This window comes from Anomalospiza imberbis, unplaced genomic scaffold (genome assembly GCF_031753505.1).
Source record: "Anomalospiza imberbis isolate Cuckoo-Finch-1a 21T00152 unplaced genomic scaffold, ASM3175350v1 scaffold_78, whole genome shotgun sequence".
Classification (NCBI taxonomy): domain Eukaryota; kingdom Metazoa; phylum Chordata; class Aves; order Passeriformes; family Viduidae; genus Anomalospiza; species Anomalospiza imberbis.
Window position 1 is genome coordinate 371,810 of NW_027100397.1, and position 21,507 is coordinate 393,316.

The 21,507-nt window shown below is 53.2% G+C and overlaps 2 protein-coding genes and 1 pseudogene across 2 annotated transcripts in view; 2 read left to right on the forward strand and 1 right to left on the reverse strand.

Annotated features, from left to right (window-relative positions):
* Positions 1–21,507, forward strand: part of LOC137467743 (zinc finger protein 850-like) — a 192,088-nt gene that overhangs the window by 141,538 nt on the left and 29,043 nt on the right. The window lies entirely within an intron of this gene.
* LOC137467759 (spectrin beta chain, non-erythrocytic 4-like) lies at positions 2,092–2,939 on the forward strand. Its single transcript, XM_068179189.1, has 2 exons — positions 2,092–2,227; positions 2,707–2,939. Exons 1-2 carry the CDS (start codon positions 2,092–2,094, stop codon positions 2,937–2,939), a joined length of 369 nt encoding a protein of 122 aa, XP_068035290.1.
* Positions 8,452–20,859, reverse strand: LOC137467745 (serine/threonine-protein kinase PAK 3-like; annotated as a pseudogene).

Here is a 21,507-nt window from a genome sequence, read left to right on the forward strand (position 1 = left end):
AATGTGAATTTTGGGATAACAGGAATTCCGGGATAACATAAATTCCAGGATAATGGGAAATTTGGGATAACGGGAATTCCGGGATAACAGAAATTCTGGGATAACAGAAATTCCAGGATAATGGGAATTTTGGGATAATGGGAAATTTGGGATATCATAAATTCCAGGATAATGAAAAATTTGGGATAACATAAATTCCAGGATAATGGAAAATTTGGGATAACGGGAATTCCAGGATAACAGAAATTCTGGGATAACGGGAATTCCGGGATAACGCTGCCCGATGCCCATCCCGTTTTGGGAATGATTTGGGAATGTTTTTTTTTTTTTTGGAATTTTGGGGCGAGGCTTGTCCCGGTGCTGGGGGGGGGGGGGGGGAATTTTGGGGGAATTTAGGGAGGAATGGGGGAGTTTTGGTGGAATTTTAGGGGATTTTGGGGAATTTTGGTGGAATTTTAGGGGATTTGAGGGCATTTTGGGGAATTTGGGGGGAATTTTAGGGGATTTTGGGGGGATTTTAGGGGTTTTGGAGGACATTTTGGGGACATTTTGGGGGATTTGAGGGGAATTTTAGGGGATTTTGGGGGAAATTTGGGAGGATTGGGGGAATTTTAGGGGATTTTGGGGGAATTTTAGGGGATTTTAAAGGATTTGGGGGCATTTTGGAGGATTTGGGGGGAATTTTGGGGGATATTTTAGGGGATTTGGGGGATTTTGGGGGAATTTTAGGGGATTTTAGGGGATTTGGGGGCATTTTGGAGGATTTGGGGGGAATTTTGGGGGATATTCTAGGGGATTTGGGGGGAATTTTGGGAGGATTGGGGGAATTTTGGGGGGAATTTTAGGGGATTTGGGGGGAATTTTAGGGGATTTTGGGGGATTTTTGGGGGTTTAGGGGGTCCTTGGGGGTCTTGGAAGGTCTGGGAGGGTTTTGGGGGTCTTCGGGGACTTTAGGGAGGTCCTGGAGGTCTTGAGGTGTCCGGGGGGGTTTGGGGGAATTTTAGGGGAGTTTAGGGGGGGTCCTGGGGGGATTTTGGGGGTCCTGAGGATTCTCGGAGGATTTTGGGGGGCTTAGGGGGAGTCCTGAGGGGATTTTGGGGTCTCGGAGAATTTTCAGGGGGTCTTGAATGGATTTTGGTGGCCTCAGGGGATTTTTGGGGATCTCAGGAGGATTTTTGGGGGTCTCAGGGGGTCTCAATGGATTCTGGGATTCGCAGAGAATTTTGGGGAGGGGTCTCATTGAATTTTGGGGGTCTTGGGGGGTCCCAGGAGGGATTTTGTGGGTCTCAGGGTGGGGCTCTCCATGAATTTTGGGGTCTCAGAGAATTTTGGGGGTTGTCAGGAGGGATTTTGGGGGTCTTGGAGGGGCTCTTTGGGGGTGCTCAGGATGGATTTTGGGGGTCTCAGGGCGGGGCTCTCAATGGATTTTGGGGTCTCAGAGAATTTTGGGGACCTCGGGGTGGGGGTCTTGATGGATTTTGGGGTCTCAGAGAATTTTGGGGTGGTCTTAGGAGGGATTTTGGGGGGTCGCAGGGGAGGATTTTGGGGATCTTGGGGGGTCTCTCAATGGATTTTGGGGTCTCAGAGAATTTTGGGGACCTCGGGGTGGGGGTCTTGATGGATTTTGGGGTCTCAGAGAATTTTGGGGGGTCTCAGGAAGGATTTTGGGAGTCTCGGGGGAGGATTTTGGGGATCTTGGGGGGTCTCTCAATGGATTTTGGGGTCTCAGAGAATTTTGGGGGGTCTTGGGGGGGATTTTGACGGTGTCAGTGAATTTTGGGGGGTCTCGAGCAATTTTGGGGATCTCAATGTGGGGTCTTGATGGATTTTGGGGTTTCAGAGAATTTTAGGGCCTTCTTGGGGGGATTTTGGGGGTCTCAGGGTGGTCTGGAATGGATTCTGGGGGGTTTCAGGGGGGATTTTGGGGGTCTTGGGGGGGTTCTCATTGAATTTTGGGAGCTTCCAGCCCCCCTAAACCAACTCGGGGGGTCTCTACCCCCCAAAAGTCTCAACCCCCCCCCCCAAAAAAACCTCTTCCAGGCCCCCCCTGAGCTCGTTGTGGGACCTCTCCCCAATTTTGGGGACCCCCCCATGGTGGCCGAGCTGGACAACGTGGAGGTCGCCCCTCCCCCCAACAACAACAACGGCCCCTGGGACCCCCCCCCGGAGCCCCGAGCCTGGGGGGACCCCAAAATCTTCGAGTGCTCCCGAATCAAGACCTTGGCTGGTCGGTGAAAAAAAAAAAGAAATCCAAATATTTCCCAAAAAATTCGCAGATTCCCCCCCCAAAAAAACCCAAAAAATCCAAATATTCCCCAAAAAATTTGCAGATTTCCACCCTCAAAAAATAAAAAAAAAACCAAAAAAACCCCAAAACAAACTTCTCAAATCCCCCAAAAAACCCCAAAAACCTCAAAAAAACCCTAAAAAAACTCCTCAACCACCCAAAACCCCCTAAAAAACCCCAAAAATCTTCTCAGCTCTCCCCAGAAAACCCCAAAACCCCCCAAAAAGCCCCCAAAATTTGGGGTGACCTCGATGTCCCCTGGACGAGCAGGACATGGTGAAGAAGACCTTCACCAAGTGGGTGAACGCTCACCTGGAGGCTCCTGAGTCCCATGGGGGTCTCAGGGTGGATTTGGGGTCTCAAGGTGGTTCTGGGGTGGAATTTGGGGTGGATTTGTGGTGACCTCTATGTCCCTTCAGACGAGCGGGACGCGGTGCAGAAGAAGACCTTCACCAAGTGGGTGAACGCCCACCCGGCGCACGCCGCCTGCCGCGTCGGGGACCTCTACTTGGAGCTGCGTGATGGCTTTGTGCTCACGCAGCTGCTTGAGGTGCTCTTGGGGGAGACCATGGTGAAGAGACCCACACGGCGTCTTCATCGCCATCATTGCCATCATCATCATCGTTCTCATCTGCTGTCATTATTGCCATGAGTGGTGCATCATCATCATCATCATCATCATTCTCTGTCACCTTCATCGTCATTGTCATCATCGTCATCATCACTGTCATTGTTGTTGCCCTCTACTGTTATCATCGCCATGAGTGGGGCATCATCATCATCATCATTCTGGTGGCTGCTGCGCTGTTGTTGGAAGGGTCGATGCCCCCAGGTGTTTGTGAACGCTGCAGGCAGCAGAGATCTCCTGTCTGGGCTGGCTTTCACTGCCAGGGCCTAAAGCGCTGCTTCTTTCTTCTCTGCTGTTTTGTCTGCAGGGCTTTTGGAACCGTTTCGAAAGGACTCGACAGGGCCACTGGAGGAGAGGTCAGTGTCAACACGCCCAGCACGTCTGGCAGCTCTCCAGGGCTCTCCCCTCTGCTGGGAGCTGTGGCCGCAGCTTTGGGGGCCAGCAGAGCTTTCCTGCACAGGCTGCTCCTCTGCAGGCAGAGCCGTGTCAGCCTGCAGAGCACAGCTGGGACAGACTTGGTCCTTCTGAAGTGCCCAAAGGAATGCAAGCAAGGCAATGGATGTGTGTGTTTGCTTTGTTGTGCAATCCCAACCAGAGCAGTTGCATCTGAAATCATGACCCAATCCCATAGAACTGCTAAAGGGTTCCCGGCTGTTTTGCTCTGTTTGCACAGAACCAGAATTACCTCCTGCTTGCAAAATGTGTTTGAACATTAATGAGAGTGTTGAGGCCATTTGAGAAGACTGTAGGTGCAGAGAATGTGGTTAGAGCTTGGAGGCTGACAGCTGAGGGGCCATTTCTGCAGAGCTTGCAAGGCCAAATGTCTCTGGCCATGTGTCCTGTAAGCAGCCCCCAGCGAGCAGAGCAATGGGCTGTGGGAATGGCACTTGCTGAGCTCTGGTGTCCCATCCCAAGGCAGTTTGGCACAGCCCGGCTCCGTCGCCCCAAAAAGACTCGCTCCGTGTTTGCTGCGGCCTCCTGCCACAGACTCCTCCAGTGAAAGGTCTGCAATGTCCCTTCAGGTGGCCATAAAGAAAATGAGTCTGAGAGGGCAGAACAGGGAACGAGCTGTGAATGAGCTCCTGCTCCTGCAGGACAAGAAGAACCCCAACATTGTCAGCTCCTTGGACAGGTGAGTGCTCCAGGCCTTATCCCGTGCCCGGGCCCTGCCTTAACCTTTCCTGCCATCCGTAGTCTGTAGCCTGATTTGAAAATGCCTGACCCAGCTGTATCTTCCCAAAACAACAGCCTGGCAGTTTGCTCCCTCCGTGTGCTTTTGTTGCTTTGGTTTGGTTTTCCCTTCAAGCTGACCCTGTTTTCTGTGTCTTACAACAAGTGCTGGTAAACCACAGCAGAAATTATTTCCCTTGGCTTCTTCTTCCCAGCCCTTTCCCATTGCTGCAGATGCCAGGAAGACCAGGTTCTTATCTCCAGAAATGCCTCGTTTACCCATTTGCCACTGGCCTTGCCTGTTTCTGAAGGGACTTTCTGAAAGGTTTTCTGACCCCTTTTGTCCCAAGTGCTGCCCGGCCTCCTCCCCTGGATAACCCTGGGAGCTGTGTTGCCTTGTTCTGCAGGGAAGGGTGGAACTGATGAGTTCAGAAGCTGAACCAGCTGGGGGCCAGTGTTGTGGGTCCACATTGATCTGGGCCTTTGCTAAACTGCATTTTTCACCTGCTTGCCATCTCAGGCCTCTCCTTTCTCACAGGGGTCTCCTCCTTTAGACTGTGCAGATCCCAAGGGCTGTGCAGCCTGGCAGGAATGTCTCTCCATTGGATTCTGTCCTCATTGACAAGTGACCTGGCAACAAAACTCCACTCCAGGCTTTTCCATGGGGGAATTGAGCACTGCACATTGGTCTCCATGCCACTGCTTTCCTCTTCCAGCTTCCTTGTTGATGGAGATCTCTGGCTGGTGATGGAATACATGGATGGAGGAACTTTGCAGGACGTTGTCAGACAGACACGCATGGCTGAAGGAGAGATGGCAGCCGTCAGTCGGGAGGTGAGGGATCCTGCCTGTGACTGCCATGCCTTGGACACGATGGTCCTTCCCAGCAGGGTGTGAGAGCAGGAGTGGCTCCATGCTCAGGGCTTTGTTTCTCTGTTGTTTTTATGAGCTGGAGAAGAAAAAGCCCCTGCAGTGAACGGCCTGCCAGCAGCACTGCACTTCTACTCTGTTCTTGTTCTCTTTCCTGCTGTTGTGGCACTCTCTGTCTCTTTTGGATTTGATGTGCTGTTCTCAGCTTTGCCCTGAACCGTTTGCCTGGAGCTTGTCTGCACTGCACTCCTGGCCTGTCACAGCAAAGTCGCTGCTGGCAGAATTCTAAACTGTCCTTTCTTTCCTTTCTTTCCTTTCTTTCCGGCCATTGGTTTTTACCCTCGTGTTTCTTGTTCTCTCTCAGTGTCTGCAGGGCCTGCATTTCCTCCATTCGAACCGGGTGATCCACAGAGATCTGAAGAGCTCCAACATCCTTCTGGGCATGGACGGCTCTGTCAAGCTGGGTGGGTGTTCCTGGCCAGGCACGGCGCTCCCGGGGTGCGGCTGTGGGGCTGCTTCCCAGCGACGGCCAGAGCCCCACAAGGGCTGCTGGGGGCACTGCCCGGCCCCTGCTGCCAGCTGAGAGCGGCTGCCCCTGCAGAGAGCTCAGGAGAGGAGCAGGCTCTCAGGGGTGCCTTTGCTCTGGGAATGGCCCTCCCAGAGGGGCAGGAGTTGGAATCTAAAGCTGCAAGGGAATCAGTAAAAGCAACTGCATGAAAGCTGAGGGTTTCTTTAAGGGTCCAGTTCAGTTCCATCTTTCCTTGGCTACAGCCCTGAGGACTTTTCCAGCTGACTTCACTGCTGCATTCTCAGACTGAGAGCGGGGAGTCTTTGTGCTTGGTTTCCTCATTCCAGCTGCCTTTGACAGTGTTTGCTTCTGTCCACAGCTGATTTTGGCCTCAGTGCTCAGCTCAGCCCTGAGCAGGACCAGCGCAGCTCCATGGTGGGCACTGCTCACTGGATGGCCCCAGAAGTTGTCACCAGTTCTCCTTACGGCCCCAAGGTGGACATCTGGTCCTTTGGAATTGTGACCATCGAGATGGTGGAAGGAGAACCTCCTTACTTCAGGGAAACGAGGGCCATGGTAAGAGGCCAATTCTCCCGTGGTTGCAGAGGCCTGTGAGCACAGGGTGAGCCTGCACTGGGAGCAGCAGCTGGAGGTTTCTGCACATGGGGAAGGGAATTCCCAGAGGACTGGAGTCTCAACACAGACACATATTCTGCAGTCTCCAGACACAATTTGCTTTGGGATTTACGTTGTTGCAGTTCTTCTGGCTGTGAGGATGACCTGAAAATGTGAAGCAAGTGCACCAGCTCTTTACAATGGCTGCGGCAGCACCAGGGTTTGGGTTTTTTGGTTGGCATAGAAAAATGAGCTGTGAGCAGCATCTCTGCCAGGGAGGAAAGTGCCCCTGGAGCTGGGGCTGGGAAGCCGGGGTCGATGTGAGCACTTGTGGGTGGGAAGGAAGCTGGCAGAGCGCTGAGTTTGCTTTTCCTGCAGGCTCGCGCTCTGATCCAGCAGAATGGGACCCCGCAGCTGCAGGAGCCCAGGCGCCTGTCGGCTCTGCTGCGGGACTTCCTCGAGAGCGGCGCTGGTCTGCCCAGGAGCTGCTGCAGGTGAATGCCAAGCGGCTGCAGGGGAAGCAGCAGCGCCAGGGAGGGGTTTTCTTGTGGGGCCCCCTCCGATGGTCTCCGGTCTCGCTGCTTTCCACACGCAAAGCAAGCAGAATCCTCGCCTGGTTTGGCTTGGCAGGGGCCTTTCGAGGTCATCTGCACCTGGGGCCCCGCAGCGAGCAGGGCCATCTTCAAGCAGGTCAGGTGGCTCAGAGCCCTGCCTGACCTGAGCTTGGATGTTCCCAGGGAGGAGGCACCTCCCACATCTCTGGGCACCTTCTGTCAGTGCTTCCCCACTCTCCTGCTAAAAAAATTCTGCCTCAGACCTAATCTGAGCCTGCTTCCCTCTCCTGAGTTTCAGACCATTTCCCTTTGTCCTGTTGCAACAGAGCCTGTGAGGAAGTTGACTCTGGAAAGTAACGGTTCATTTCTTTCTTTTTTCTCCTTTGGGCAGCACCCATTTTTATCATCAGCCAAGCCTCTCTCCAGCCTGACCCCTCTGATCACCGCAGCAAAGCAACTGAGGCATCAGCGGAGGAGATGAAGCACTGGAGGACAGCGTTTAGTTACAGTAGTTAGTTAGGACAACTAGTTAGTTATGGTAGTTAGCAGTGCTAGTTAGTTATGGTAGTTAGTGGTGCTAGTTAGTTATGGTAGTTAGGACAGCCTGTTTGTTACGGTTCTTATGACAGCCTGTTTTGCATGGCAGTTTTTTGAATAAAAACTCTCTTAAACCTCAACTCCCTTGACGTGTCCCTTCCTTCTCCCTGTGTGACTCAGCTGCCCGGAGCAATGTGAGGGGAGAGCGGGCCCAGCCTCGCCCAGAGCTGAGCCCCAGCAGAGCCCTGGCAGAGCCCAGAGCAGCCTCGGCATCTGCAGAGTCAGCCTGGAAGGAGGCGCTTGGAGCCTTCTCGGCTGCACCCGACTCTTGGTTACAAACTGTGTGTCAGGGCTCACCCCCAGATTGGGGTGGCCCTGAAAGATGGAAAAGTCTCTCCTCCAGCCTGTGCCTTCAAAGAAAGACTCAGTAGTCTTCAGTCCTCCGGTCTCAAGGTAGTTTATTGTGTATTATCTAAAAGATTTTCTTCCTGAGCTGCTGCGGTCCGTTCAGCAGGTCAGACAAAGGCACACACTGACTCCCAGGGGGCTGGTGCCATCTTTTATATCATCCATGACGTGTTGAATGTTTATGGTTTTACCCCAATGCCTATCACCTATATTGAATGGTGACTTTCTACTCTAAACCAATCTGTGAGTGCCAACATCACCATGAACATGGAGGTTAGGAAGGAGAAAGAAGGAGGACAGGGCATGCCCAAGTCCTTTCATCTTAGAACTTCTGACCCCCATGTACAAAACTCAGACCTCTCTGTACAAGGCCTAAAACCCCCCTGTACAGCACTCAAAAGTTCTTCCTTTCACTTTGTGACTACTTCTACTATAATATCTAAACTTGTGTGATTTCTTGTTCTTCCTGCAATGTTGGTAAATTGTCCCATGGGTCAAAGTCAAAGCCACAGGGGTTTCCAGCTGCATGCCAGGGTCTCAAATGCTTCTGACCTGTGCCTGGAACATCCAAGAGTGTCCAAGGGACATTCTGGGTTCCAACAAGAACAGGATAATGAGAAGTCAATGAAGAGCCTTGAATGCAGCTTTCCCCACGCCTCCCTCCTTCCAGCTGCACCTCCTCCCCCGGCAGTGCAGGAGACAGGGAATGGGGCCGTGCTCAGTTCATCCCCCGTGGCTTCTCCCTCTGCCCAGGGACAGGAGTCGTTCCCCTGCTGCAGCCTGCGGGCTCTCCCACCGGAGACTTCTCCAGGAACTTCTCCAACCGGAGTCCATCCCCTGGGGCACAGCCCCCCTCCAAGTGCTGCAGCGTGGGTCACTGCTCCACGGGGTCAGTCCTTCCAGGACAGGCTGCTCCAGCGGGGGCCCCTCTGTCCATGGGGTCACAGCCTCCTCTCAGGCATCCCCGTGCTCCAGCCTGGCTCCTCCAGGGGCTGCAGGGGGACCTCTGCATCCCCATGGATCTGCAGGGGGATCTCTGCATCCCCATGAATCTGCAGGGGGATCTCTGCAGCCCCATTGTTATCAATGAATCAGTCAATTTAATAATTAGAGGAATTTATTAAATCAAGTAAAAAAAAATTGGAAAAGCCACAAGCAAAACAGCGCCGAGCCAGGCGATCGGAGGTGGTTTCAGGCTATACAGCCCCGTACCTCTGGCAGTTCACAAGGTACTGATTCCATAGGGTTTTATTTATATTGCTTTCAGACGTAGTAAGATTCCTGGGGGGTCTTCCTGTTCCCTCTTGTCGGTCTTGCCCCTTTCCACATATTAATGCATGTTCTTTTGTTGTGCAGAGTTTTTCCTGGAATACTCTGCTGAAGTCTCGTTAGATGGCAATCCTCTCGAATATCTTGTTCTGGCTATGAATATTCATCTTATCAGTTCAATGCCTATCTTCTAGATGGACTAATCCTTCAGAGTAACCATCCTTTGAGACAGGAATTCATCTTGTATATATTGTTTTTTCTGTCACTTGATTCTATTTTACAAGATACTGTATTTTTTTAGTCCTGAGCACGAATTTATTTTAAATTATATATTACACCCATGGATATGCAGGGAGACCTCTGCATCCCCATGGATCTGCAGGGGCATCTCTGCAGCCCCATGGATCTCTACATCCAGCACCGCTGTCTTAGGAGGCACCAGGAATAGGCTGAGCTCTGCCTGAAGCTCTTCTCCCATTCCCCACACCCTTCCCGGCACAGAGAGGGTTTTCCCTCCTCACAGCTCCCCAGGCTGGGTTTGCAGCCCCTCCTCGTGTGGGATCTCTGGGGCTTTTCCTCCCCGTTGCATTCCAGCACCGTGGAGCAATTCCAAATGGCCTCTTCCACGAGGTTCTGTGGCAGGGATTTGTTCTCCCTGGTCTCTGTCCGCAGCTCAGTGCCTGGGGCAGGAAGGACAAGGAGAGTTAGGGACAGGGAAAAGGGGAAAGGAAAAGGCAGGAGAGGAAGGAAGAAGAAGGAACAAGGGAGGAAGGAAATGGGAAAAGACGTAAATGGATGAAGGAGAGAATGAGGAGAGGAAGCAGGGCAGAGAAGAAGATGGGATTTGCCTCCGTGCCAGAAGGGAAAGGAGATCCCCACAATCCATCCCTGGCAGAACGGCGTCAGCAGCGAGGTTGTCCTGCAGCCAGGGGCAATGCTGGGCTGGGAGATGGAGCAGGAGAGAGGGGCAAAGGGGCAGTGACTTCCTCCTCACCTGCCTGGCTGTCCCAGTCTGTAGCGTCCTGGCACTACCGAGGCCCTTGGAGCGTCCAGCACTGATGAGCCCGAAGCTCACGGCGACTTTATAAAGCTGACAAAGTAGGCAGGATGGGTCTTTGTAGGATCTCCAGCAAACTGGTTTATTGGAACAGGAACAGGGCACAGAGCTGAACAGGCTCCAGGGACAAAGACAGGCTGCAAGCTGAGGGCACAGGGGGTTTTTATATGGGGTAGTGAGGGTGGAGCTGAGGGTCAGGGTCCAATGGATATGGGGGAAAATGGTGCAAAGGAGGGGTTAAGGGTTGTGTCAGCTAATAGGGAAACAGAGGCAGGGAAATGCAGTAAACTTGGGCCAGTGGAGGGACAGAGAGAGGAGAACATTCTAGGGACTAACCAAAATAGGTGACAGGGGTTGAACTAGGGTAATTAGGCCAACGGGTCAATGGGGTAACATAACTTTACAGAAATCAGCATGTGCCTGCAAAGATCTATGGGAGAAGCAAGCTTCTCCCCATAACCTTGAAATCTATTCTTGTTTGGGACCAGTCCTCCACAGCTGAGGGACTGAGATTCTGATGGTAGGCTCCTGGGCCTCCACAGCAGTGCATCTTCCTTTTCCTTGTTTTCATTGCAGCGTCATTCTCCTCCACCCAGATGAAATTGAGGATTGGCAATGGCTTGCAAGAAAGCAAGGGGTGAGTACCTTGGGTTTGGTGAGAAATGAGCCTCATGCTTTAGAATTTTTAAAACTTTAAGAAGGCATAATTAGAGACAAATCAATAACAGCGGTGGGTGTTTGGCAATGGCCAGAGGCACACTGGTTAGCCATAGCAACTCTTCTTATCTATTTTTTCCATTTTATTGTTCAAAAACATATTGATAAAGATTATACATATTCAAACATTTCTTTGAACTCGTTTACTTGTTCCAGGAACTCTTTAAGTTGGTTTGACCCCCAAGCTGCCTTTCTAGAGTACGTGCAGGAATTGTGGATTGTTGTTCTGAGGGTTTTGTGTCACTTCCTCACAACAGCCCCCTGATCCCTGGTTTCAGCTGTGAGTCTGCAGGCCCCAAGTTGGGCAACTCCCTGGGGGCTCCCCTGGCAGGGGAGACCCTCCTGGAGCAGTTCTGTGTCAGGAAGGAGAGATGCATTGGCCTTCTTTGGTCTTCAGCTTCTGTTTATTGTTACCTTATCAAAACTTCAGCACACTGTCTGCACCAGACTCTGCGAGCAGGAAAAACAGCACAAAAGTGACTAACAATCTCTTGTTATAAGGCATTTTGAGTCTAATCAAAAACTAAGCTACCCAATTAAGTAGGAACACCTAAATTATTTTCCTTTCTAACCCAATAACTGAGCCCTAAAGACCCGGATTTTTCATGTGGATTTTTCTACCCAATTACAAGACATCACCTAAAGGCAAGAAGAAAGAGGAAGAAGAAAGAAGAAGGGATCTCAAGACAACACCCTATATCCTCCATCTTGAATCCATCTATAACATACTAAAAATCCTAAAACCTAAATGTCTCACCCATGTGACATACTCCACTACTCTCTACAATCTCTACAATCTCTTTCACACTTTTGTGGTTTCTAGTTTACCTTGAGGCTTTGGAAGTTTTCTCGATGAAAGAGGGTCAAAGTCAGTGCTCCCCTGGGGGTCAGGACACCCCAGAGCAGACAGAGAAATATTCCCAGTGCCCTGGGTTTCCACATCAGCAGGCGACAGTTATTGACAGTCGAAGGGTCAGCGGCAGGGGTCCTCATCAAACCCGTTCCTTAAATGTTATCTGGCCATGCAGACGGTTTTAGCTACTTCCACAAGTACTTTAAATCAACATTAGCTGTTTCACAAATATCTCTGAGTTATTCTTGTCAGTTAGTTACAAAAATAAAAGCATTAGTTATTATTTCACAACTGCAGCTACTTCTGCAAAAGTTAACATTCTAATGCACAACACGTAGCATCCACTTCAATATTTTGCAAAAGCCAAAACTATAATGTATGTTTTTCACACTGTCCACAAACTAAAATATCATCCATGAATGATGTTCTGAGGATTTGAGCGACACAGGGGCCAGGGCACTGGCCACAAAATGCTGACAAATTGTACGACAGCAAAAGTAGTTAAAAATCATTACAAACTGTACTGTATGAAAATCGTTGTGATTAGGAATAAGTTGCAGAAGTCAAGACAAAATAGCAAAAGCCACCAACTACATAGTTCTTTATAACAAACCCAGGGCAGGTTTTTCCCTTGCTCGGAGCACTTGGGCCTTCCCCGGGCCCCTTCTGCCCTCTTGCAGAGCCGGTGGCATTTTCCACCACCCACAGTTTGTAACCAAGAGTCGGGTGCAGCTGAGAAGGCTCCAAGCGCCTCCTTCCAGCCTGACTCTGCAGATGCCGAGGCTGCTCTGGGCTCTGCCAGGGCTCTGCTGGGGCTCAGCTCTGGGCAAGGCTGGGCCCGCTCTCCCCTCACATTGCTCCGGGCAGCTGAGTCACACAGGGAGAAGGAAGGGACACGTCAAGGGACTTGAGGTTTAAGAGAGTTTTTATTCAAAAAACTGCCATAAGTTTTTTTAATAAACATAACATAAACATAAACATAAACATAAACATAAACATAAACAGGCTGTCATAAGAACTGTAATAAACAGGCTGTCCTAACTACCTTAACCAACTAGCACCACTAACTACCATAACTAACTAGCACTACTAACTACCATAACTAACTGGCACTGCTAACTACCATAACTAACTAGTTGTCCTAACTAACTACTGTAACTAAACGCTGTCCTCCAGTGCTTCATCTCTTCCGCTGATGCCTCAGTTGCTTTGCTGCGGTGATCAGAGGGGTCAGGCTGGAGAGAGGCTTGGCTGATGATAAAAATGGGTGCTGCCCAAAGGAGAAAAAAGAAAGAAATGAACCGTTACTTTCCAGAGTCAACTTCCTCACAGGCTCTGTTGCAACAGGACAAAGGGAAATGGTCTGAAACTCAGGAGAGGGAAGCAGGCTCAGATTAGGTCTGAGGCAGAATTTTTTTAGCAGGAGAGTGGGGAAGCACTGACAGAAGGTGCCCAGAGATGTGGGAGGTGCCTCCTCCCTGGGAACATCCAAGCTCAGGTCAGGCAGGGCTCTGAGCCACCTGACCTGCTTGAAGATGGCCCTGCTCGCTGCGGGGCCCCAGGTGCAGATGACCTCGAAAGGCCCCTGCCAAGCCAAACCAGGCGAGGATTCTGCTTGCTTTGCGTGTGGAAAGCAGCGAGACCGGAGACCATCGGAGGGGGCCCCACAAGAAAACCCCTCCCTGGCGCTGCTGCTTCCCCTGCAGCCGCTTGGCATTCACCTGCAGCAGCTCCTGGGCAGACCAGCGCCGCTCCTCGTCCGGCTCCAGGCTGCACTCGAGGAAGTCCCGCAGCAGAGCCGACAGGCGCCTGGGCTCCTGCAGCTGCGGGGTCCCGTTCTGCCGGATCAGAGCGCGAGCCTGCAGGAAAAGCAAACTCAGCGCTCTGCCAGCTTCCTTCCCACCCACAAGTGCTCACATCGACCCTGGCTTCCAAGCCCCAGCTCCAGGGGCACTTTCCTCCCTGGCAGAGATGCTGCTCACAGCTCATTTTTCTATGCCAACCAAAAAACCCAAACCCTGGTGCTGCCTCAGCCATTGTAAAGAGCTGGTGCACTTGCTTCACATTTTCAGGTCATCCTCACAGCCAGAAGAACTGCAACAACGTAAATCCCAAAGCAAATTGTGTCTGGAGACTGCAGAATATGTGTCTGTGTTGAGACTCCAGTCCTCTGGGAATTCCCTTCCCCATGTGCAGAATCCTCCAGCTGCTGCTCCCAGTGCAGGCTCACCCTGTGCTCACAGGCCTCTGCAACCACGGGAGAATTGGCCTCTTACCATGGCCCTCGTTTCCTTGAAGTAAGGAGGTTCTCCTTCCACCATCTCGATGGTCACAATGCCGAAGGACCAGATGTCCACCTTGGGGCCGTAAGGAGAACTGGTGACAACTTCTGGGGCCATCCAGTGAGCAGTGCCCACCATGGAGCTGCGCTGGTCCTGCTCAGGGCTGAGCTGAGGGCTGAGGCCAAAATCAGCTGAGGACAGAAACAAACACTGTCAAAGGCAGCTGGAATGAGGAAACCAAGCACAAAGACTCCCCGCTCTCAGTCTGAGAATGCAGCAGTGAAGTCAGCTGGAAAAGTCCTCAGGGCTGTAGCCAAGGAAAGATGGAACTGAACTGGACTCTTAAAGAAACCCTCAGCATTCATGCAGTTGCTTTTACTGATTCCCTTGGAGCTGTAGATTCCAACTCCTGCCCCTCTGGGAGGGCCATTCCCAGAGCAAAGGCACCCCTGACAGCCTGCTCCTCTCCTGAGCTCTCTGCAGGGGCAGCCGCTCTCAGCTGGCAGCAGGGGCCGGGCAGTGCCCCCAGCAGCCCTTGTGGGGCTCTGGCTGTCACTGGGAAGCAGCCCCACAGCCGCATCCCGGGAGCGCCGTGCCTGGCCAGGAACACCCACCCAGCTTGACAGAGCCGTCCATGCCCAGAAGGATGTTGGAGCTCTTCAGATCTCTGTGGATCACCCGGTTCAAATGGAGGAAATGCAGGCCCTGCAGACACTGAGAGAGAACAAGAAACACGAGGGTAAAAACCAATGGCCGGAATATATCACACATGAAAGGACAGTTTAGAATTCTGCCAGCAGCGACTTTGCTCTGACAGGCCAGGAGTGCAGTGCAGACAAGCTCCAGGCAAACGGTTCAAGGCAAAGCTGAGAACAGCACATCAAATCCAAAACAGACAGAGAGTGCCACAACAGCAGGAAAGAGAACAAGAACAGAGCAGAAGTGCACTGCTGCTGGCAGGCCGTTCACTGCAGGGGCTCTTTCTTCTCCAGCCCATGAAAACAACAGAGAAACAAAGCCCTGAGCATGGAGCCACTCCTGCTCTCACACCCTGCTGGGAAGGACCATCGTGTCCAAGGCATGGCAGTCACAGGCAGGATCCCTCACCTCCCGACTGACAGCTGCCATCTCTCCTTCAGCCATGCGTGTCTGTCTGACAACGTCCTGCAAAGTTCCTCCATCCATGTATTCCATCACCAGCCAGAGATCTCCATCGACAAGGAAGCTGGAAGAGGAAAGCAGTGGTATGGAGACCAATGTGCAGTGCTCAATTCCCCCATGGAAAAGCCTGGAGTGGAGTTTTGTTGCCAGGTCACTTGTCAATGAGGACAGAATCCGATGGAGAGACATTCCTGCCAGGCTGCACAGCCCTTGGGATCTGCACAGTCTAAAGGAGGAGACCCCTGTGAGAAAGGAGAGGCCTTAGATGGCAAGCAGGTGAAAAATGCAGTTTAGCAAAGGCCCCGATCAATGTGGAACCACAACACTGGCCCCCAGCTGGTTCAGCTGCTGAACTCATCAGTTCCACCCTTCCCTGCAGAACAAGGCAACACAGCTCCCAGGGTTATCCAGGGGAGGAGGCCAGGCAGCACTTGGGACAAAAGGGGTCAGAAAACCTTTCAGAAAGTCCCTTCAGAAACAGGCAAGGCCAGTGACAAATGGGCAAACGAGGCATTTCTGGGAACAAGAACCTGGTCTTCCTGGCATCTGCAGCAATGGGAAAGGGCTGGGAAGAAGAAGCCAAGGGAAATAATTTCTGCTGTGGTTTACCAGCACTTGTTGTAAGACACAGAAAACAGGGTCAGCTTGAAGGGAAAACCAAACTAAAGCTACAAAAGCACACGGAGGGAGTAAACTGCCAGGCTGTTGTTTTGGGAAGATACGGCTGGGTCAGGCATTTTCAAAACAGGCTACAGACTACGGATGGCAGGAAAGGTTAAGGCAGGGCCCGGGCACGGGATAAGGCCTGAAGCACTCACCTGTCCAAAGAGCTGACAATGTTGGGGTTCTTCTTGTCCTGCAGGAGCAGGAGCTCATTCACAGCTCGTTCCCTGTTCTGCCCTCTCAGACTCATTTTCTTTATGGCCACCTGAAGGGACATTGCAGACCTTTAACTGGAGGAGTCTGTGGCAGGAGGCCGCAGCAAACACGGAGCGAGTCTTTTTGGGGCGACCGAGCCGGGCTGTGCCAAACTGCCTTGGGATGGGACACCAGAGCTCAGCAAGTGCCATTCCCACAGCCCATTGCTCTGCTCGCTGGGGGCTGCTTACAGGACACATGGCCAGAGATATTTGGCCTTGCAAGCCCTGCAGAAATGGCCCCTCAGCTGTCAGCCTCCAAGCTCTAACCACATTCTCTGCACCTACAGTCTTCTCAAATGGCCTCAACACTCTCATTATTATTCAAACACATTTTGCAAGCAGGAGGTAATTCTGGTTCTGTGCAGAGCAAAACAGCCGGGAACCCTTTTGCAGTTCTATGGGATTTGGTCATGATTTCAGATGCAACTGCTCTGGTTGGGGTTGCACAACAAAGCAAACACACACATCCATCGCCCTCCTTGCATTCCTGTGGGCACTTCAGAAGGACCAAGTCTGTCCCAGCTGTGCTCTGCAGGCTGACACGGCTCTGCCTGCAGAGGAGCAGCCTGTGCAGGAAAGCTCTGCTGGCCCCCAAAGCTGCAGCCACAGCTCCCAGCAGAGGGGAGAGCCCTGGAGAGCTGCCAGACGTGCTGGGCGTGTTGACACTGACCTCTCCTCCAGTGGCCCTGTCGAGTCCTTTCGAAACGGTTCCAAAAGCCCTGGAGACAAAACAGCAGAGAAGAAAGAAGCAGCGCTTTAGGCCCTGGCAGTGAAAGCCAGCCCAGACAGGAGATCTCTGCTGCCTGCAGCGTTCACAAACACCTGGGGGCATCGACCCTTCCAACAACAGCGCAGCAGCCACCAGCCCTCTGCCATGCAAGGTGTGCCAGAGAAAACTGAGACACGACACCAAGGAATTGGGCTGGAGCAAATCCCAAATGTCCACGCTGCACTGCTTTAGTTCAAAACCTGAAGTGAGCAATGGGTGTCTAAAGAACTGGAAAAGAATGCATTCCATCCTTTTCCATTTCCTGCCTAAGCCCTGCAGGATCCACAAGGGTCCTGCCATCAGGCAGGTGATGCATTTTCCCCAGAGTGCATCAGCTCTGTGTCTGTTACTGAATGTATGGGCTCTACTACCTGTGCTAGAATAGAGCACTTATTAGTTCAGCTCTGGTTTCTGTTTCTAAACCATTAGGTTGTTAATCCTGACCCGAGGATATTTTTTGAAGCAAAATATTTGAAAGAAATCTCCTTGAGAACTGTTTTCTGACAATCACCAGATGGTGAGTGGCTCTTTTAGGCAATCCAATTCCAGGGACAGAAGATCTTCCAGGTCCTGCTCCTTGCTGCAGGCAGGACACTGCCAGCCTCAGGGGCCTTTGACGGTGCCTTGTGAGCACAGGTATCAATTCTGATCAGGACTGAGGGACAGCAGGATGGTACCCCAGTGTCTGGAGGTGTTTGGAGCTCTCCTGACTTCTCACTTGATCCTGCACCAGCACAACACCTGGGCCTGCTTGTGCAGAAGTAACTGCCGTGCACTTACCCTTGGCCAATCTGCTCCATTTCCAGGTATTTCTCGGCAGGCTCCGCCAGGCTCACGGTGTTCCCTGAAAGAAACCACGTGGAAGACGCTCCCTCCCAGAGTGAGACCCCGCCTTGCAGCAGAGCCAGAATGCAGCCCCCCTCCCTGGGGCCGTCAGCCCCTTGGTCTCAGCTGGGGAAGGACAAGAAATGACCCTGGCACATTCAGCTGCAGAGCAGCACTGGGTGCAGCTGATGCCGAGACACACACACAGCACCCTGCTCTGGCACACAGGAACAGAGCAGACGTACTCAGCTGCATCAGGCACCACTCCCCTCTCCCCTCTGGCTGCAGGGCTGTGCTGCTGTCAGAATGTTCAGCCCAGGATCCCACAGCCGAGGGAGGTTCAGTGTCCTCTTCCCAAGCACAGGGAGCTTCTCCGTCCTCTTCCCAAAACGCTGCAGGTTCGCCATAATCTTTCCACAACAGGGAACGTTCACTGTCCGCCTCCCATGCTGGGAGAAGTTCACCCTCCTCTTCCCAAGACACAGGATGTCCTCTGTCCTCCTCCCACGCCGGGAGATGTCCACTGTCCTTGTTCCACACCGCGGGAGCCTCGCCGTTGTGTTCCCACAGCGCGGGATGTTCGCCCTCGTCTCCCAGAGCAGCGGGAAGTTCACTGTCATCTCCCGTCACTGACGGACGTTCACCATCGTCCCCCGGAACAGCGGGAAGCTCACTGCGGCCTTCCTCCTCTTTGGCCACTTCTTTGGAAGCAGAGGGAGCCATAGGAGGTGCTGGTGCTGCTTTTGTGCCCTGTGGACAGAAAGAAAAGGAGAAAACTCCCAGGGATCCCTTTGCTGCTGCAAGGATACGGACAGGAACTTTCCTTCAGCCTCCCAGGCTGGCACTCGCCTGCCACATGCCGAGCTCACAACTTGCTGCACAATTCCAAACACCAAAGGTTCCTTTCCCACTCACCGAAGGAGGAGCTGCTCGGGATCCACTCATGAGGTGCCCTACAACAGGAGAGGGAACATGAACCAGACGCTGTCAGGATAAAAACTGCCTGTGGTGGGAAATGCCCCAGAGCAAGGCAACCCCGAGAGAGCATTTTGCTTTCACAGCGTGCCTCCAGGAGCCACAGTCCCTTCACACAGCAAGAGAACAGCACAAAATACTGGGCTGGGTCAGCTCTTGGCTGGACAGGCAGTTCCAGGCTCTGCTGCCACAGACTCCCCGCTTGAGGGAACAGAACCCCCCAGGGCTCATTGCAAATGCTGAGCACGCCCCGCTGGCTGCAGACACCCCCTTTTCCAGCTGCAGCTGCTGCCAGGAGCTCTCCCAAAGCAATGGTGTCTTCATGGCAATTTGGTTCCAAAGTCAGCTCAGGCCCAGAGGAAGAACAGCAAGCACACAGCAAGCCCAAAGCCACAGCACCGAGGGAAAACCTCGACTTACGTGCCAAGTGGGTTAAAAAATACCCCGCATACGCCACAGAGTACAGCGTGCAAACTGCAGCAGCCACGTGCTGGATCATTTTGGCTGCGCTGCACACGTCTGCAGACTGTAGCCCTGCACGCACAGAAGGACACCCGTCAGGGCTGGGCTGGCTGCTGAGAATGCCTCGGGCAGGAGGATCCTCCGGCAACGAGCAGTGCCCAGAGCCACTCTGGACACTGAGGCCTCCGTGTGCCACAGCAACGGGAACACCTCGGGGACGTGGCAGTGCTCCTGTGACATCACAGCAGCAGCTCACGCAGAAACCGCCTGCAAGGTTCTCCTGTGTCACAAAGGAGCACAAAGAACCCTCCCAGGGCACAGCCTGTTGCCCAAAGGATCCAGGAGGAGCTCTGAAAATGCAGCAAACAAGGACACCCCATAGCCCAGCCTGAACACTGAGGAGGAACAAGGACGGCACCAAAGCAGAGCAAACATGACCTTTAGTCACTGACACTTCTGGCTAAAACCAGCAAGCCGCGTTCCCTCTGGGATCTTTGTTCTCGTTCTAAAAACAAGCAAGGTTCTCCACTCTAAATATAGAGAAGGCAGGAACTGGGCAGGAGGTGGGATGAGGAAGGAGGAGGAGGAGGGAGAGAGGAAGAGGAGGAGCAGGAGCAGGAAAAGGAGGAGGAACAGGAGGTTCCAGTGCCCCCTGTGTCCACAGCACCCTTGGCCCCGGGACCATCGCCCCCAGCTCATCCTGCATGTGGGAGGGGAGGGGGAGCTCATTCCAAATCTGTCTGGGGGTCCCTGAGAGGGTTTTTTTATTGGGGTGTGTTTGGAGCTTGCAGACTGTGGAATTGAGCCCCAAATATTGTCTGGGAGGCCCAAATAAACCCTGGGAGGGTTGGTTTTTTTTTTTTTTTTTTTTTTTTGTTTTTTTTTTTTTTTTTTTTTTGTTTTCTGTGTGTGTGTGTGTGTGTGTGTGGGTGTAGGTTTGGATCTTGCAGGACCCCAGAGCTGAGCCCCTTGGGGGGATCTCTGGGAGTTCATGTGGCCATTGCCCAGGGTCACCAGGGGGAGGACATTGGTCCTGGGGACCCCCGGGGCAGCAGAGAAGGGGTAACCCCTGCGACCCCCAGAGTTGGGAGAGAAGAGAGGGGCGATCCTGGAGCTGGGGAACCCCCAGCAGGCTGGAAAGGGGGGGAGCCTGGAGAGGAGGGACCCCTGGAACCCCTGGGACCTCAAAGTAGAGCATCAGGGCAGAAGGGACCCCATGGATCCCCAAAAACCCCTGGATTATCCCTAAGCAGGAGGCCGGAGAAGGGGGAGCCGCTGGAGCCATTGGACCCCCATCATCCCAAGGAAAGGAAACCTCTGAAACCCCAAAAGTGGAGAGATCAGAGATCGGGAAGTCCTGGGAGAGTTGTTTTGGGCTGAACCTTGATATAGTGGAGATTTCCATGAACACAAGACTCCTGCTGAGTTCTAGGGATGGACTTGGGCAGTGAGGAGCCTCTACTCCAAGGTGCTCCTACCTTGGTTTTCCCCAAAGCAGGATTTGTCATTCCCAGGGTGTGGCTGGATGGAGAAGGATGAAAAGCCCCGGAGATCCTGCAGGAGGAGGGGCTACAAACCCAGCCCAGGAAGCTGCAGGGAAGAAAGAGCTCCCGCCCTGAGCCAGGAAGGTGGCCAGAGATCCAGCCGGAGCTCGGAGCTGCTGGAGAAGCCTCATGGCAGGGAGAAGCCCCACAAGTGCTTGGAATATGGGCAGGGCTTCAGCTGCAGCTCCACCCTGATGGAACACCAGAACACCCACACTGGGGAGAGGCCCTGTGAGTGTGGGGAGTGTGGGGAGAGCTTCAGTGGGACCTCTGACCTCACCAAGCAACACAGGATCCACACTGGGGAATGGCCCTATGAGTTCTTGGAATGTCAGAAGAGCTTCAGGTGGAATTCAGGGATCGTCCCTCACCAGCACTTCCACACCAGGGAGAGGCCCTGTGAGTGCCCCGAGTGCAGGAAGAGCTTCGTGCGCTGCTCCAGCTCCATCCCCCATGGGAGGATCCACGTTGGATGATCCCCAGTGAGCCCCGTTGGGCAGAGCCCTGGTGACCCCGTTCTGGCTGATCCCGGTTGGGTGGGGGGAAGGTGTTGGAGAGATCTCTTTCCCCTGTCCTTGTCCTGGTGTGATTTGGTTGGTAATAAATTCCCTCCCTGTGCCCGGGCCGGGTCTGTTGTGCCCGTGCCGGATTTGCTGAGGGATCTCTCCCGCTCCTTGTCCCCAGGCAGGAACCCTCGGTTCCATTTTCTGTCCCTGTGCGGCTGCGGGGGGCAGGGACAGAGCGGCTCTGGGGGGTGCCTGGCATGGGGCCAGCGTCACCCCTCGCCACGGGCACCCCTGAGACCCCGCGCAGCCGGGCACACATTTCTGGGCACAGCTGAGCTCCCAGCTGCGCAGCGCCCCAAGGCTCCCCGTGCCTGGAAAAGCCCCAGCCGGGGCTGCAGCGTCCCGGAACCGCTCAGCCAATCCAAACGCAGCCAAAACGCGCTGCAGCCAATGGGAGCGCGAGGAGTTGAGGAGTCATCGGTTGTGTGGCAGAGCCTCGGCAATCGGTGCCCAAAAGTGCTCGGAGCCAATGAGAGCGCGCGGCGCTGCTGAGCCCGCGCTGCTCCGGACTGGTGCTGCCAGCGCAGCGC